Raw genomic sequence first — 17,624 nt, 5'->3', positions numbered from 1 at the left:
TTACAAGGGTGAAATACCTTAAAATAAACATATAACAATAGTTAAAAATAAAACCAGGCAGAGGACCCAAAAATGCCATCATGATTAAACCACAGAGTAAAAGAGGCGGATGGGGCATAAGAACATAAGAATATAAGAAAGGCCGTACCGGGTCAGACCAAAGGTCCATCTAGCCCAGTATCTGTCTACCGACAGTGGCCAATGCCAGGTGCCCCTGAGGGAGTGAACCTAACAGGCAATGATCAAGTGATCTCTCTCCTGCCATCCATCTCCATCCTCTGACGAACAGAGGCTAGGGACACCATTCTTACCCATCCTGGCTAATAGCCATTTATGGACTTAGCCACCATGAATTTATCCAGTCCCCTTTTAAACATTGTTATAGTCCTAGCCTTCACAACCTCCTCAGGTAAGGAATTCCACAAGTTGACTGTGCGCTGCGTGAAGAAGAACTTCCTTTTATTTGTTTTAAACCTGCTGCCTATTAATTTCATTTGGTGACCCCTAGTTCTTGTATTATGGCAAAAAGGCATCCTTTAAAAATTGGAAGTCAAATCCTAGTGAGGAAAATTAGAAAGCATCATAAACTCTGGATCACTAACTGGTTAAAAGATAGGAAACAAAGGGTAGGAATAAATGGTCAGTTTTCACAATGGAGAGAGGTAAATAGTGGAGTCACCCAAGGATCCGTACTGTACTGTTCAACACATTCATAACTAATCTGGAAAAGGGAGTGAACAGTAAGGTGGCAAAGCTTGCAGATGATACAAAATTACTCGACAGTTAAAGCCAAAACTGAGTAAAGAGATCTTCACAAATTGGGTGGCAGAATAGCACATGAAACTTAATGTGGATAAGTGCAAAGTAATGCACGTTGGAAAATACAATCCCAATTATACATACAAAAAGATGGGGTCTAAATTCGTTATTACTACTCAAGAAAGAGAGCTTGGAGTCATTGTGGATAGTTCTCTGAAAACATCCACTTAGTTTCTTTGACGGCTGCTGCCCCCTAACAGAATGTTAGGAACGATTAGGACAGGAATAGAAAATACCATAGTGCCGCTACGTAAATCCATGGTATGCCCACACCTTGAATACTGCATGCAGTTCTGGTCAGACCCTCTCAGAAAAGATAGACAGTATTAGAATTGGAAAAGTTGCAGAGAAGGGCAACAAAAATGATGAAGGGTGTGGAACAGCTTCCTTACAAGGAGAGGTTAAAAAGACTGGGACTGTTCAGCTTAAAAAAGACAACTAAGGGGGAATATGAGGGAGGTCTATAAAATTATGAATGGTACAGAGAAAACAAATAGGGAAGTGTTATTTACCCCTTCACGTAACATAATAACTAGGGGCCAACCAATGAAATGAATAGGCAGTAGGTTTAAAACAAAAGGAAGTACTTCTTCACATACACCACACAGTCACCCTGTAGAACTCATTGCCATGGGATGTCGTGAAAGCCAAAAGTATAACTGGATTCAAAAAAGAATTCGATATGTTCATGGAGGATGCTCTCATTAATGGCTATGAGCAGAGATGGTCAAGGATGTAGCCCTGTGCTCCATGAGTTCCTAAACCTCCAACTACCAGAAGCATATGGCACTAGCCACTGTTAGAAACAGGTTACTGGGCTAGATGGGCTTATGTTCTTATAAATATGTACAGCCCCTAGCACAAAGAGGCCCCAATCCTGATCAGGGCATCCAAGTGCTACCACAATGGAAATAACAGATAATTAGTACTGCCAACCCCAAACACTCCAAAATTGTGTTAGCCTCCCATCCTGCCCCATCCTCTGCAAAAAACCAAGAGATTAAAAAAACATTAAATTTTGGTTCCTGTTATTTGCTTTTGGGGTTCTGTGCCCTAAGGTTCTGACCTTTATTGTAAAATGCATTGAGATCTACGAACGAAAAGTGCCAGATAAGAGCTAGGTATTTATTTATTTACTTTCACATTTTTCTCTGCAACCATGAACCGAAAGCTGAGCTTCTCAGTCACTGGGGCCACTGGTAAAACATCATGAATCTCTTCTGCAGAGCTGGAAGCTGCTTTTTTCCATACAGCTTTTATTTCCATGTCAGTCTGTCTTGGGTCTCTCTGTTTCACCCTAGTCCAAGGGAAGCGCTCTGATAAATTGCATGCTCTCTCCTGTACATTCCAGCAGATACTCAAAGCTTGGCCTGTTTGCTAAACTGGGACCTGATCCTGTTATATATCATCTGCAGGCAGACTCCTGTACCCGCACGGAACCCCAGGACTTGAATGGGGCTTTGTGTGGGTGCAGCACGTTGCACAGTGCAGGATCAGGGCCTTGGGCACTAAACAAGGGAGTAGGCAAGTGTTCTAGTCCTTAAGGTGGACTGGCATTGAGGGTAGGGTGACCAGACAGACAGTGTGAAAAATCGGGATGGGGGTAATAGGCGGCTATATAGGAAAAAGACCCAAAAATTGGGACTGTCCCTATAAAATCAGGACATCTGGTCACCCTTATTGCGAGCACCATTTTCAACCTGGGTCCAGCATAAAAGAGGGAATCCACATTTATCATACACAATATACAGCATTCTCTATACCTCTCTCCATCTGCAGTCTGTGTCTCGCTCCTATTTTATTGCTATCACTATTAAGTTATTATAAATAAGTCAGAGACTGCAAGTCTCTTTAATGAATAGTCCCATTATTTCTGGATCAGTCTCTCTACCAAAACTGTTTACTGCTACCCTGCGGCTGCTACAGAAATCCTGATAAGCAAAGTAAAAACAGCCAGACCCTAATCAGGGCACAGTGGGGATGGGACTGAGAACACATTTATCTTTTCTCCAACAAGCCTCCCCAGGATAAAGGAAATGCCCTAATACTCCAGGCATCGTGGACACCAGATGGCTGATTATTAGGTACATTTTATGAAGAGGAAGGAAGTGAGGAGACACAGACCTAAATTTTCATGGTGCTGCAGGGACAGGGGAAAGAAAGTCAGACAGTTAATGAAAAGATTCATATTGGACTTTAATGGGCTTCGCATCAGGCCGTAAGGGGAAAAAGATGCAGGGTTACTTTTCGTCTGTGGGTTAAATCTCAACTCATCAAGGGCCAATCAGGTTAACAGGTGAGTAAAATGTCTTTTCCCCCTACATTCATCATCATGGTAAATTTATAGCTAGATTTATTTTGCCGGAGCGAGTAGATTTTCATATCAATGTTGCTAGGCTTATTTTAGATAGACAGTCCAGAGATTTTGCATGGAATTGGCTTATCTTCCAAGAGCCTGATCCACCATACATACGCTGTGTTTTACTCACGTGAGCATTCCCATTTGAAGCTAATGGCTTTACCTACAGGAGTAAAGTTCAGCATGTGTGTGGTATGTGCAGAATCCAGTACCCTTGAAGGCAAAGTGACAGGTGGTACCTCTAGGAGGCTATGGGGCAGCACCTCATCTGGTGTAAATTGGCATCGCTCAATCGCTGTAGAGTTACACTGATTTACACCAGCTGAGGATCTGGCCCTATAACTGAGTCAAATTCTGCCTTCAGGTACATAGGTGTAGATTCACAGATTTTTAAGGCTAGAAGGCCACCATGATCATGGATATTTACATGGATGTCAGGAATTGCCATAGTTACTAATGACAGTAAAAAAAACACATTGATTTTAAGGGATATTAAACCTTGAGCAACTATTAGGTCTCATCCTGATCTCTGTGTGGGGGAGGGGGCAGATTATTACATATCTGCCTATTGCAGGGCTCTTGTGCCAGACTCTGAAGCATCTGACACTGGCCATGATTGGAACTAGATGCACCTAGGTTCTGATCCAGTCTGGCTGATCATGTGTTCCCAAGATTTAGACTGACCTGCCATCAGGGCCAGATTTAGGGGCAGGCAACCCAGGCCTGCGCTGCCGGGCTTGGGAGGCACTGGACTTGGGGGCGCTGTTTTTGTTGTTAGCGACAAAAGGGAAAACAGAATGTCTAAAGTAAAATGTTTCAGGAATTCCATATGTAGATTCATTTTTTCACTAACCTCCTAGAATGTTCTGGACCATTGTAGAATCTCGTGGAACCTTCCAGACTTTCTGAGAACTACATTTTCCTCAAACCTCCTAGAATGTTGTCAACCGTGCCCTCGCGGGTATATAAGGGGCACAGCGTCGCCAGTCAGTCTTATATGACTGGCACCATTTGGTCTAGGGCCGGCCCTGCCTGCTAAATAACACAGGCCGTAGAGTCTCACCCAGTGCTTCCTGCACCGGGCCCAGTAACTTCCGGTTAAGCTAGAGCCTATCTTTCAGAGAATTGCTCGTGTGGACTTACTCAAGATTTAAGCAGCAGAATCTGGGCCATCTGTGTAAAGTTCATCCGAGTACATAGTTACAATGTGAGCTGTTTAACCTGTCAAACCGCTTTTCCTCTATTTAAAACAACAGCCAAAAAAAAAAAAAAAAAAGAGGCCTTGGAGAAGTAAGCTAATAGCTATGTGCTAGGACCTCTCCTAAAAATGTAGGCCCCGCCTTTGATTCGTTACATAAAGAGGAGACAGCAGTAGTCACACGATCCAGTTCCATCAAGTGCTAATGACAGAGGCGGTGGCAAAACAATTAAAACCTTCAGCAGCGTAGGAGCCTCACAGAAGTAATCTCCTGACCCGACAAGTTCGACGGAGCCCTGTCGTGGTGCGTGAGCCTCTTTCCAACTCTCCACACCTCAGACGCTTCCCTTTCCATTGTCAGGCCAGGAGACTGAAGAGGTATGTGTTGCTTTTGAAGTTGCTGCTCTTACAGAATGGAGCTCAAATAAACGGCAAATACACGGCAGGTGTAACAAACACAGCAGGCTCTGCTGGAAGGTGTATGGGGGCGGGGGCTGCAGCTCACCTGCCGCATTGTTCTGTGCGCTACAACTCTCTCCTCATTTTTATTATCCCCATGTTGTTTTGTTAAGCAAATGTTTGTCCTTTTCCTAATACACATCTAACACCAATATACAAATTGTACCAGGGGATTAGCGCCGATATGAGTCAATCGTAGATGTGTTTAACCAAGGAGACAGTAGAATAAAGACCTTAACCTGTGTGATTAGGGCTGGCACATTTCTTTCTTGTTAGACTTACATGTAGTAGGAACTCTTTGGCCAGCAAAAAGTTGTCCCTTTACTTGGCCAAGAGTGTAAACAAAAGTTACAGCCTGGCAGGCCTCAAGGGAAAGGGAAGGTTCCTCTCTGGTTATTATTTATTATTTGTATAATGCGTAGAGGCCTCAATAGAGTCTCAAGCCTGGTTGTGCAAATACATAGCAAGAGCCACTTCCTGTCCCAAAGAATTTACAGTCTAAACGGAAAAGTCAGACAAAAGCTGGGGAAAAGTTGCTATTGTTGTAGCACTGTCAAGCTCACGTTGAGCCTCCAAAAATCAGGAGCTAATGATATAAAGACCTCCTATTTTCAGTATTCATAAGTCAAAAATCTGATTGTGAAATCAGGACATGAGGTGACTTTATCTAGCCCTTTAACCAACCTGGTGGAGTTGGCCCAGGAGCATGCTTGGAAGAAATGGTTTAATTTGTAAGATAGATACAGTTTCGACTGAAAAAGATCTTGATAAGAAAGCAACACAGATGAAAAGACGGGAAAGGAATTTGGACAAAGAAATTGTTCTGGATGAGTGGGTCTCTGTATGACAGGGGTTCTTAACTTTTTTTTGCTGGGCCCCCCTTTGAAAATATTTCAGACTGTGACAACCTCCCCCAAAAAGTGATGACATGCCACCCTTACGTCTGTGCTGCTTCGGGCGGTGATGCTGTCTTCAGAACTGGGCGCCCGGCCAGCAGCCACTGCTCTCCAGCTGTCCAACTCTGAAGGCAGCGCAGAAGTAAGGGTGGCAATACCATGATCCCCCTACAATAGCTTTGTGACCATCTTTTGTGTTGGGATCCCCGGTTTGAGAAATGCTGCTCTAATGAAAAGGGGATCTACATCTTCAATTTGTGTAGGTCATAAAGAAAACGTTTAAAATGACTGGATAGATGACATTTGACTTCAATTAAGATCCATCGTATTTTTGCTAATAGGGACATGCTCTGTTTGAGGGGGTTGCAGGGAAAGGGGAACATACTTGCAAACGTGGTGGTTGTGTCCAAGAATTAGATGGTTTGGGGAGGAAACTATTCAGAGATTTATCTTATGACAAAATGCCAGCTTCCTAGAGATTCCCCAGACCTGCTTACTTAATGCCGTCATAAAGGATCTATAGTTTAAACAGAAGAGCAAATTAACTTTTTTATTGTTAGCAGCTAGACTCTGTATTGCACATTATTGGAAAAAATGTGACCCTCCTCCTATGAAATTGAGGTGTAGTCAAATACGGACTGTTCTTGTAGTGGAAAAGTTTTCATAGCAAGTACATTCACAAGACAAGTCCCCAAAAGAGGATAGATATTTGAAAATTTGATCTCCCTTTTTAGGTCTGTCCAGCCAGCAAGCCAGAACTTTTAGCCAGGTACTTTGAATACTAACCTGATCCTGAATAAGCAGTGTATGAAATAGTACATTAACATTTTATTGTAACTTTGTCTCATTTAAGAAGAAATGTTTAGGGGAAAAAAATCATGTGATAAATAATAAATGTTGGGTTCTTTTTATCTGCCCTCTGGTTTTTGAGGCTTTGGGGTTCATATTTTCAAGCTTTTCTAGCCATGATGGCTAGAAACTTACTTTTTTGTTTGTTTGTTTGTTTTAATTGAAAGCTAAGATTCTTGCTTAATCACTTGACTCCAAGTGCTGGGGCTTTAAGAAAAACTCCAAATATCATGAGACTTATAATAAAATCATGAGTGTTTGCAATGCTGTTGTTATCTGCATCTTACAGATGGGAAACCAAAGCCGGGAGGGATTAGGGGTTTGAGATCATTGAAACCAACTGCAGCCTTTCTATTGTCTTCAGAGAAGCTGTGGTAAAGCCAGGAATTGAACCTGGGATTTGTGGTCCAGACACTGGACTACAACTCAAAAGTTACTGGGAGTGGGGGGTGGAGAGGGGGGTGAGAGGAGAATCTTTTTCCTAAAAGATCTGCTCCAGGAATTATTTTAGGGGAAGTCCTATGCCCTGTGTTATAGAGGAGTCAGACTAGATGATCACAGTGGTCCCTTCTGGCCTTGGCATCTATGTATCATTGTTCGTGGGTTTTGTAAGAGCGATAAAACGTGTGCATTGCAAACAGCTTCCTCTAGCAGCTCTTTACTCCAGCTCATTAGAAAACACGCTTACCCTGCTATTGCCATTGGCCTGCTGAAAAATCCTGGTGTTCCAGTGCTCAGTAGCTGGTGCTGTACTTCAAGTTTGGATTGCCAAATTCTGCCTGGCAATTCCTCACAAGAGTGGGAGGGGTAGGGGGGTGGGTAGTGTTAAAAGTTATTACATTGAAAACACTTTTCCTTTCGAATCTATTGTGCAGCTATTAAGATGAGCATCTTTTTTTTTTTTTTTAAACACAAGTGGCCTGTAAATGGCTGAGTTTTCTTTGTAAAGGAATCGTCTCCTTCTTGAACACTGTGTGGATCTGAAAAATTACTAAAGTGGGGACAGAAAACTGTGTGTGACAGTTCAGACCTCTTCTACTTTTTTTCACTATTGAAACTTTTGAACAATAGGCTTAAAGTGCTTCCCACGTGGGCTGTCTAGTTGACAGCAAATGAAATATTTTGTCTTAGCGAGGCAGACTTTTTTTTTTTGTGCAGAGACAAGGAGACGGTTTGCTTGAGGGCTATGGAATCCGGTTCGTGGGGAGACGGGAAGCAGCCCTCTTTCTTTTCTCCACAAAGACTAGTCTTTGTGATTAAACATGTTCCAAATGGATGGGGAAAGATCTGTGTCTCTCTGTGCCTCTTACGCAGTGCCAGCTACACCTCTGGGAACTATGCAGTAATTAATATTAATAACTCAGTGTAACCCGTGGGGATACTCATCCGAGAATGGGTATAAATCTTGTTAAATGATAGATGAATGAGTCCTGCTACTGTATTAGTGAACCTGGGCTGGCTTTGTAATGAAACCTGAATCCAAATGAGTTTCAAAAGGGAAGACTGGACACTTCTTCTTTCTTCTACTTCTGGTCTTTTCACGCCTTGTTTCTTGTTGTCTTTCCTCCATCCTTTTGCGTGTGTGCGCACGTGCTATATTCATTATGGATTCTCTCCCCTTTGTCATTCTCCCCTTCTGTTTTTCAAAGGTTTTCATTTCTACAGTTGAGCCCTACCCTATCATCTCTTTTATGCCAATAGGATATTGTCCCCTCGGCACCTTTGTTCTGCCAGCTTTGATTGCAAGATTTTTTCCAACAAGCACCACTGCATTTTTTCCCCAGACTGCCCCCGACGCAGGGGAGGAGTTCCCTGTAAACATCCTTAAAGCCACTTCATTGGTCCTCCTTCCAACCCCTTTTTAAAACCCTCCTCTGCTGTGATGCCTACGAAAAAACTTGACAGGGGCTAGGCAGCCTGGGTGCTGGGACCACATCTCATCAGGCTGATCTGGTGCGCCCCTGTCTATCTACCTGTTGCCTGTAGTCTTCCACTGAGATCTCAAGCCTTTTGGAGCAAGGACTGTCTCTTTGTTATGTCTGTACAGTGCCTGGCACAATGGGGCCCTGGCCTCTAGATGCCACCACAATACAAATTATTAACAACGATACATAATTAATGTCCATTTCCCTTCCTCTCCTATTTCATATCAACAAGTCAGGTTTGCTCTGCCGGCCTGTGGTCTCTTTACTTGTCCTTCCAGCGTTGCTGACTGACTGTTTCACCCCTTACACCTCATCCTGCCCTCTTTACTCAAGCAAGGCTCCCAATGGCCCCTCTGAGAATAGACACTTGAGTAGATGCTGATAGAGAAAAATGAGTGTTTTGCCTGCAGGACTGCGAGACTGGGCCTTCATTGCAATTAGTACATAAGCTTTCCAAAGGGAGAGCTGTGCAGAGAACAGACCAACTTGTAAGGAGTCAGGCACATCCTAAGCACTTTCTTAAAGATATGGGACTGGAGCCTCAGCTGGGGTAAATCAGCAAAGCTCCATTGCAGGCACCGGAGACATGTAAACTGAAGACAGTGGCACTATGGCAGTTTATACCAGCTGAGGATCTGGCCCATGGTCATGCTTCTCACTTGCTCCAAAGATTGCGAGGGAATCTCCCGTTGCATACCTAGAAATAGCACAGCTCAGTAGGCCCAAGCCCTGCCGTCACTGCTCTATATTACTGTGCTGAGCTGGGCATAGAAAAAAGGAACACTCAGGCGGTGATTGTAGGAGGAAGCCTGAGAGGGAAAATCATAGGCTTCCTTTCTCTGACACCCCCAACATTTCAGCTCTTTAGATTCCAGTGCTACACTTGCGTAAAGCTGGTTTCTACCACTGTGTTAAACTTGTCACATTGAGTACTCCAGTTCCATCTTCTAATTTCAATATTTGGTTAGCTGAGCTGAAACTAGGGCAGGCTAGCTAAAAAGGCCATGTAGACTTTGGTAAAAGCAGCTTGCGAGGTGCACCAGAACTGGTTTTTAAACATCTCTGCTTCGTCCCCCCACCCCAGCATCTTTGCATTGTTGACAAGAAGATTATTATTATGGTTTATAGAACAGTAGCTCCTAGAGACCAGGGCCCCATAGTGCTAGGTGCTGTACAAACACAGTGAGAGACAGTCCCTGCCCCAAAGAACTTCCAATCTAAATAGAGAGGAGAGGCAAAGGGTAGGAGGGGAAACAGAGAGGAATTCAATGATGTATGTAATGACATACAGCAGGTCACTGACTGAGCCGAGGCTTGAGCCCTGAGTCCTGCTGTGAGGCTCAGTCCTGATTCAAAGCCCATTGAAGTGAATGGACATGAGTGGGCTTTGGATCAGCCCTAAATGAGTGTTGTAGCTAAACAGAGGGGGAGCGAGGGCAGGAGGGGAATGGAATCCACCCCCCACCTTCGCCTGAGAGCAGGGTGCAGTGCTGTTCCAGTGTGGCTGCTTTTGGAATAGGGGATATACCCCTTATGACCATAATAACTGTGGAGCCAGAGAGACTATACCTCCCGCAACTACTCCTTCACAGCCTTCGGCCCCAGACGTCTCAATACCGTGTCTGTTCGGTGCTTACTCCAGGACCCAGCCTGAAGCTGTACGGGACACCGAAGGTTGCAGTTCTGGGCTACAATCTTGGAAAGAGACAACGATTTCCCTGTGGTTTGGGGTTTGCGGATCAGTCCTTCTCCTCTCTTCCCAGCGAATGGAGTCAAAACCGCTCTGTCTGGAAGGCACTGGCTCTTTTTTGTGTAAGCAGCTCCCATGAAACAACACTCTGAGAGGATTCTCTGTTTCTCCTGCTAATGTTGACAGCAGCCTGAGCATATAAGTGTTCAGAGGAGATCACTGAGGAATGCAGAGGATAGGGGCATTAATGCATGTACAGTACAAAACATTTAGTCAGCACATTTTTTCCATTTGGGCCCAGAGGGCAGTCTAGCACAATGTAGGTCTTGCCTGCTCCTGGTAGCCAGTGATTTAGTCAGCCACTCCCGTTGGAATACACAAACATTGCTCAAGGATTAAAAATCTCATGCAGTGCAGGACCCCTCTATTTCCTAGGTTTGCTTTCCCATGCAATAAATCTACAGTGTCTTCTGTAGCAATTTCTTTATGTTCCTTGCTGGCTGGCTATGCAATGGACTTTTTAGCAATTGTATCACTGTAATACTATTTCCCAGGTCTATACCAGCCTGCTTCCTAGGATCTCAGTGTGTTGCAAACACTTATGAATTAAAACTCCCAACCCTCCTGTGAGGTAAATAAATATTATCTCTATTAGAAAGATGGAGGCAATAAAGCAGTTAAATGACTTGCCCAAGGTCATACAGCAAGTCAGTGGCAAAAGAACATTAGGATCCAATCCAGCAAAGCACTTAAATATGTGAGTCATTTACAACAGGTCAATAGTGCCATTGAAGTCAATGGGACTACTCAGATTATGTTCACACACATACTTAAGAAGCCTACCTGGAGCCCATTGAAGATAGGAGTCTTTCCATTTACTTCAGTGGATTTGGGATTGGGTCCTAAGTGCTTTGCTGTATTGAGGTCTAAATATCCTCCTGTTTCTGTGCTTTCACCAGTTGACTATGCTTCCTCTCCTCTTCCCTTCGCTCCACTTTTGCTACTCTCCAGCTCTATGGGCTTTAATTTATTAATGACTCTTTCATATTATGGTCAGATCCTACAACTGAGCTGCATTCAAAACCTACTTGTCTTCTATGTAAGCTCCCTGAAAGATCCACTAAGAAACTGCCCATGGCTCTGTATTGATATTTATATTGTTTTAATATTCCTTTATGTTTGGTTAGAGCCTGCTTTTCTTTTCCTCTTTGTGGCTATGCTGTCATATTGTCTTCTAAAAAAACAGGTATTCATTTAGTTCTCATTAATAATCTCAGTCTTCTTCTGTCAACATGCAATTACATTCTTTCTGAGCACTTGACTAAAACTCAACAAAAAACCGGTACCATGGTGGAGGCATATTGTTTTTGTATTGATATTTCGCGCACACAGCTTGTGGCCACTACATCAGATATTCAGGATATGAAATCTGCTTTATTTGTAATTGTTATTTGTAGTGTAGTTCACAATGAAACACCAACTGAGCTGCAAACATAATGTTCCCACAGACCATACCATAATGAAGCTACTTGTAGAATGCTATTCAGTAAAGATTTGAATGAACCCACATGACTCTTGTACTTAAGTGTTTATATTGGCTAAAAGATGTTTACATTAATGCCCACTTCAAATACTAGACGTGCTCTTATTCTTTACTATGTAAACATTTTTGTTACATAAAACATTTTGATTGATTTATGGAACATTTGGGAAAGATCATTTAGAGGGTCACTCTCAGCTCTATTTAGACTCATGGGCTGATACAGGCCTCTCTTACTTTGGTTTTATATCAGTGTAATGCTATTGACTTTGGCTCAACTATTCTTGGTTTTACATGGTGTAAGAGAAATCAGATTCCGGCCAGCAAAGGGAAGGCTTTGTAATGACAATGAAGGAACGTACATAAGATAAGATGCATAGGAAGGTTTCTTTTAAAAGTGGATGAAAACAAGTCTTTCATTTAGATGTTATTTTTTGCTTGAACATTCCCTGGAGTGTTGTGAAATAAGATACGACAACAGGGAACTCATTGCTACAGGATGTTGTTGAGGCCAAAAACTCATTAAGACTCAAAGAGGGATTGGGAAGTCATATGGTTATCCAGCAGTTAGAATAGTCACTGCAAGCAAAGAGTACTGGACAGGATATAAAACCCCATGCTCATCAGTGTTTAAACCAATCTCTAACTATTAGGGATTAAGATGAGACCTTAATGGGGGACAGATAACCCCACATCTGCTGACTGTGGGGTTTCTTGCACCTTCCTCTGAAGCATTTGGTGCTGGCCACTGTCAGAGACGGGATATTGGAATAGGTGGACCACAGGATTGATCCAGTATGGCAAGTCCAATGACCCTGTGTTAGCATTGGGCTCATGCAGCAGAAACAAAAAGTTAATCTGATTTATAAACACATTCTGTGAAACTAACCTGTCTAGTTTCACTGTCCAAAATCAAGGGAATTGCTCAAAGGAAAACAAACAGCATCAATGATGTAAATAAAGCAACTGAAGGTCCTGGGTCTGCAGTTGGACCTGCGCAAAGGCAGAGGGGTCTGACTATCTAGATCATGCGTCTTTAACTTAGTGATCACGGGCAGGTATCCGGATCACAACCCCGCTTCCCTCTCAATATTGACAGGGGCGGCTCCAGGCACCAGCACGCCAAGCGCGTGCCTGGGGCGGCAAGCCACGGGGGGGCGCTCTGCCGGTCACCGCGAGGGCGGCAGGCAGGTTGCCTTCAGCGGCATGCCTGCGGAGGGTCCGCTGGTCCTGCGGCTTTGGCGGACCTCCCACAGCCTGCTGCCAAATCCGCGGGACCGGGGACCTCCCGCAGGCAAGCCGCTGAATCCACGGGACCGGGGACCTCCCGCAGGCAAGCCGCTGAAGGCAACTTGCTTGCCATGCTTGGGGCAGCAAAATACCTAGAGCCACCCCTGAATATTGATAAGTGGCAAGGGGCTCTTGGGTAGATCCTGGATAGCTAGGTGAAGGTCTGAAGTTTCCTGGGTATAGAAAAGGTTGAGAGCCACTGTGTAGGTGTTTATTAGATTAAATAAACTAAGTGGTGTTAGGGTGACCAGACAGCAAATGTGAAAAATCGGGACGGGGTGGTGGTGGTGGGGTATCAGGAGACTATATAAGTCCCAAAAATTGGGACTGTCCTTATAAAATTGGGACATCTGGTCACCCTAGGTGGTGTTTGCATAGTGCTTTGGAAATGTAAACGGCTATATAAATGCTACATATAATTAATGGGCCAAATCCACCCCAGGATAATGTGCAAGGTGTCAAAACACGTAGAGAATTATGCGTGGATATGGACATAGCGTGTATAATTCCCTTCTTGTGTTACTAAAGAGGCATTAAGAGTATGATGTCCCTTTCAGAGCGTAAGACTTTTGGCAGTGGGAACACAAAAGTCTTATGGAAAGAAAAAAGTTATCAATATTAATGGCTTTCACCCTAGTGGACCCATCATGTTAAGATAACAGGGCCAAAAGCCGTGTGTAAATTGCTGTAACTTCTTTCACACCAGCTGAGGATCAGGCCCACAATAAGGGGGTCTGATCCTCTGTTGCTTTGCACCTTGTGTAGTTATTTAGAGCTGGACTCAGTGGGTGCAAAAAACCTACCAGAAGAGTAGTGTTTCACACCCACCCTCCACGGTGCTCAGTGACAATCAAAGGAGTTGGAAGAGGGTCTCTCTCTCCCACTTAGGGTGACCAGATGTCCCAATTTTATAGGGACAATCCTGATTTTTGGGTCTTTTTCTTAAATCGGCTCCTACCCCCGTCCCGATTTTTCACACTTGCTGTCTGGTCACCCTACTCCCAGTAGGGTTGGGTGAGGCGGGGTCCTGTGCTCTAGGGACCAGCGTTCCAAGCATGTGCTTGGGGCTGCACTTTTCCAGGGGCCGCATTCCGGCTTTTTGTTTGTTGGTTGGTTTGCTTCGGCGGTGGCACTCCGGCTTTTTTTTTTTGCTTTGGCAGCGGTACTCCGGCCCCTTTTTAAAATTTATTTATTAATTTATGTATTTATTTTTGCTTGGGGAGGCAAAACACCTGGAGCCGGCCCTGCCTGTGCCTATGGCTTTGTCTTCGCTGCAAACGAACAAAACAAAACAAGTGTTATGTGTCCCTCGAGGTTGTTATCTTGATGTAAAACCCTGCTGGAACTAAGGCAGTGTGGTTTTTACTGAGCTGGGGGCAGGGAATAGTGAAGGAGGGGGGTATAAGGTGGACCTGCACTAGCTCCAGCCAAGTGTTTGTTGGGGGGGGTTAATCCTCTTTCCCTTGGAGGGGCGGAGGGGGGACTGAACCTGCCCCCCCCCCCGTTACCCTTTTGCGGCTTGCAGCCAGGGCGGCAGGAAAACTACAAGTCCCGTCGGCCCCGTCGGCCCGACCCCGGCCCCCGGCGGCTATGAAAAGGCTACGGGCGAGGGGCAGGCGAGCAGGAGCCGGCGAGCTCCCAGTGGCGCCGCCGCTTTGCATGTCGCTTCCTCCGCCGGCGGGGCGGACCCAGCCCCAGCCCCTCCGGAGCCTCCCGCGCCGGCTCCCTGCCCGGGCCGCCCGCCCCCCCGATGCCGAGGCATGGCTAGCGCGGCCGCCGGGCGCGCCGAGCCCCGGGTGGAGCGGCGGGGCGGGCAGGCGGGAGCCCGGGCCGCCCTGCAGCAGTGCGGGCAGCTGCAGAGCCTCATCGACATCTCGCTGTCCAGCCTGCGGGGCCTCCGCACCAAGTGCGCCGCCTCCAACGACCTCACCCAGCAGGAGATCCGCACCCTGGAGGTACCGAGCCCGCCGCCCCCTCGGGCCCCTTCCAGCCCGGCAGCGGGGGGCTCGCCCCGCGCCAGCCCGAGAGCGACTGGGGGGTCCTGGCCCGGGGGGGGCTTGGGGTCAACCCCTCCTTGCTAGCCTGCAGCCTCTGACAGCCCCTGGGAGTCCTGTCCCTGGGGGGGGGCTGCTTAGGGTCACCCCTCCTGACAGCCCCTGGGGGTCCTGTCCCTGGGGGGAGGGGGGCTTAGGGTCACCCCTCCTGACAGCCCCTGGGAGTCCTGTCCCTGGGGGGGGCCGCTTAGGGTCACCCCTCCTGACAGCCCCTGGGAGTCCTGTCCGGGGGGGGCCTTAGGGTCAACCCCTCCTTGCTAGCCCTGCAACTCCTGGGGGGGCCCTTAGACCAATTGCTCCCCTCCATTTTCTCTTCCCCCCCCCCCAGTTGGGGAGGACTTGCTCCAGCCCTGTAACAATAGAGGGGCCCCCCTGGCATCAACTGTAAGGCATGTCTCTTCTCCCCTCCTCCCCCCATGTATCCCACCCCTTACTACCCTTGAAATAGCTAGAGGGGTTTCCTTTGCCTCCTTCCCCTCTGCCCTGCTTCACTAGCTGCTAGACCTTGGAAGTACAGAGCATAGCTATACATCAGGGCACCCATACAACTGGGGGCTGAGCTAGAGTCACCCCTGCACTGCTCCCTTTAGTCCTGTGCAACTCTTGTGACCATGGAGGGGATTCCATGTCCTCCCCCAGTACCTATGCATTTCCCCAGTGCTAGAACAACTGTGTGTGTATCTCCCCGCTTCCTAGCCATGCAAACCGGGGGGCTCCTTATGGTGGGTGCAAGGATGCCCTTATCTCTCAACATCCATTCCTTCACCACTTCCTTGTCCTGTATTATAACAGCTGTGGCCTCCCATCAAAAGGCACTCCCTGGATAACAGTCTGTGGTTAAATGAGAGCTGAAGGAAGTCATTGGATGATCAAGTTTAATAATAAGCTGGAGAGTTGCATGTGGGAGGAGAACTCCCATTTGCAAAGGCCTAGTTACTAGGATCCCAGGCTTGCTGCTTTAGTTTGAAGTTTGAGGGGTTTGCTTGGAGAGTTTGGGGAAACCTGCTTGTTTTGCTTTGTTTTGTTCTTCTAAAAACACTGTCTGAAGCTGCTGGGCAGTAAACACGGGCTCCAAACTTCACTGTGGAAGTAGAAGCTGGTATGGCCTGGGGATGGAAATGAGAATTATGTGAGCATGATTTAGAAAGTCTGTTGGTAGCTGGGACCTCCCACCAGTCATTTCCGAGGCTTGGAAATACACAAATCTCCCTCTTGCTATCTTCCCCTGACACTTGCTTTTTTTGACTCCATTTCCTGCTCTGCATTTTCAGGCCTATCTTTCCGTTACTGGCTCCTTTGCACTGATCCTGCTTAGTTATCTGTCAGTTATCCAGTAGAGAAATATCTTCTAAACTGGATACTAGTGTTATGTTTAGACAGGTTGTATTAAATTCTTCTTGCTCCCAAATATGTAGATGTATTTCCATGACAGGAACTTAATGCTGGATCTTGCCATAGCTTTCAAATGCTACTGTTTTTGTTTCTCTCTCTCTCTCTATTTATTTTTTTTAATGCTGAAACTGTATTTCTTTTACTTTGTTTGGTGTTTTGTGCAGATCGTGTTGTCATATCCAGGAGAAGCAAAACATAATATTTTTTTCTCTGTGTGAAGTCAGGCTTTTGTTTGTGCTTGCTTAGAATAAAGTATTATATTAATGCACTCCAGTGGGCGCTGCAGATGACATGGTAGAAACAAAGGTGTGAGTGCTCCCACACATCTGGAACCTCTAGGAACATCTGTAGGAGGCCAGTTATGTGTTAGCTAGACTTGCTTTTAAAAACAAGTATCCAAGAAGTGAAGTTCTCAATAGAATTAGTAGAACAATAGGGGACTACTCATTTAGGGCAGTCTGTCCATTCTCCTCTCTTTTCCTTCCTGCCCAAACAAGGTTTTCAAAAGAAGAGAAAACCAACACTCATCCTCATGTAACAGTATTTGCCTAGATTTTAACAATTTGGTGTGTGTACTTTTTTGTGCTCAGAATATGCACACTGATTAGCAGATCATTTTGCTTTGAAAATGACAGGCACAGTACCAAGAAACAGATAATCTACAAAGAGTCTGAAGAAACCTCAATTTGTAGGGGGATTGTGACCTGGCCTCCTGACCTTTTACAAGTGAAAACCACTTTCCGGTCCTAAAGTTTTTGCTTTAGTTTTCTCCCTATGTATGTGCTACAACTATCCAGCATAGATGTCTGAGTGTCACTCTAAATATTTTACCCACTAAATAACCAAACAGATGTTTCCAGTAGTCATGTGCAATAGTGAAATGTGTACTTTAGTAATAAGGCTTTACTTTCTCATTGCTTGGGGGTGTGAGAAACTGATGTGCTATTCAATGTAAGCACAGTGCCTCTGCAGCGCTGCCAGCCAAAGAAAGACATGGGGACTGATATTCCACGTTGCCCTGCACTTTGTACAATCATTCACCCCTTCTCCCCCATGCTGACCCAGTGCAAAGTAGGAGTAAAAACAGTGCCATTCTGATCTGGTGGCCTTCTATACCCACTTCTCACTGTGTAAATGTGCAGGCAACAGAGAA

General features: G+C 45.6%; 1 protein-coding gene across 4 annotated transcripts in view; it reads left to right on the top strand.

The window, feature by feature from the left end:
• Nucleotides 1-17,624, top strand: part of KSR1 (kinase suppressor of ras 1) — a 149,245-nt gene that overhangs the window by 16,529 nt on the left and 115,092 nt on the right. For 2 of the 4 annotated variants that reach the window (XM_039508237.1, XM_039508232.1), the window contains exon 1: nucleotides 4,155-4,754. The exons of 1 other annotated variant lie outside the window; for it this stretch is intronic. Coding sequence is in view for 1 of the 3 variants with exons in the window: in XM_039508231.1 (XP_039364165.1) it covers nucleotides 14,786-14,980 (195 nt within the window). In the remaining 2 variants the exon portion in view is untranslated. Of the gene's footprint in view, nucleotides 1-4,154; nucleotides 4,755-14,752; nucleotides 14,981-17,624 lie in introns of those variants that run through there. One more of the 4 variants, XM_039508231.1, reaches the window with a different exon arrangement.

Source organism: Mauremys reevesii, linkage group 20 (assembly GCF_016161935.1).
Source record: "Mauremys reevesii isolate NIE-2019 linkage group 20, ASM1616193v1, whole genome shotgun sequence".
NCBI lineage: Eukaryota > Metazoa > Chordata > Testudines > Geoemydidae > Mauremys > Mauremys reevesii.
The sequence above is the reverse complement of the archived record's forward strand: the minus strand, read 5'-3'. Positions and strand labels throughout refer to the sequence as shown.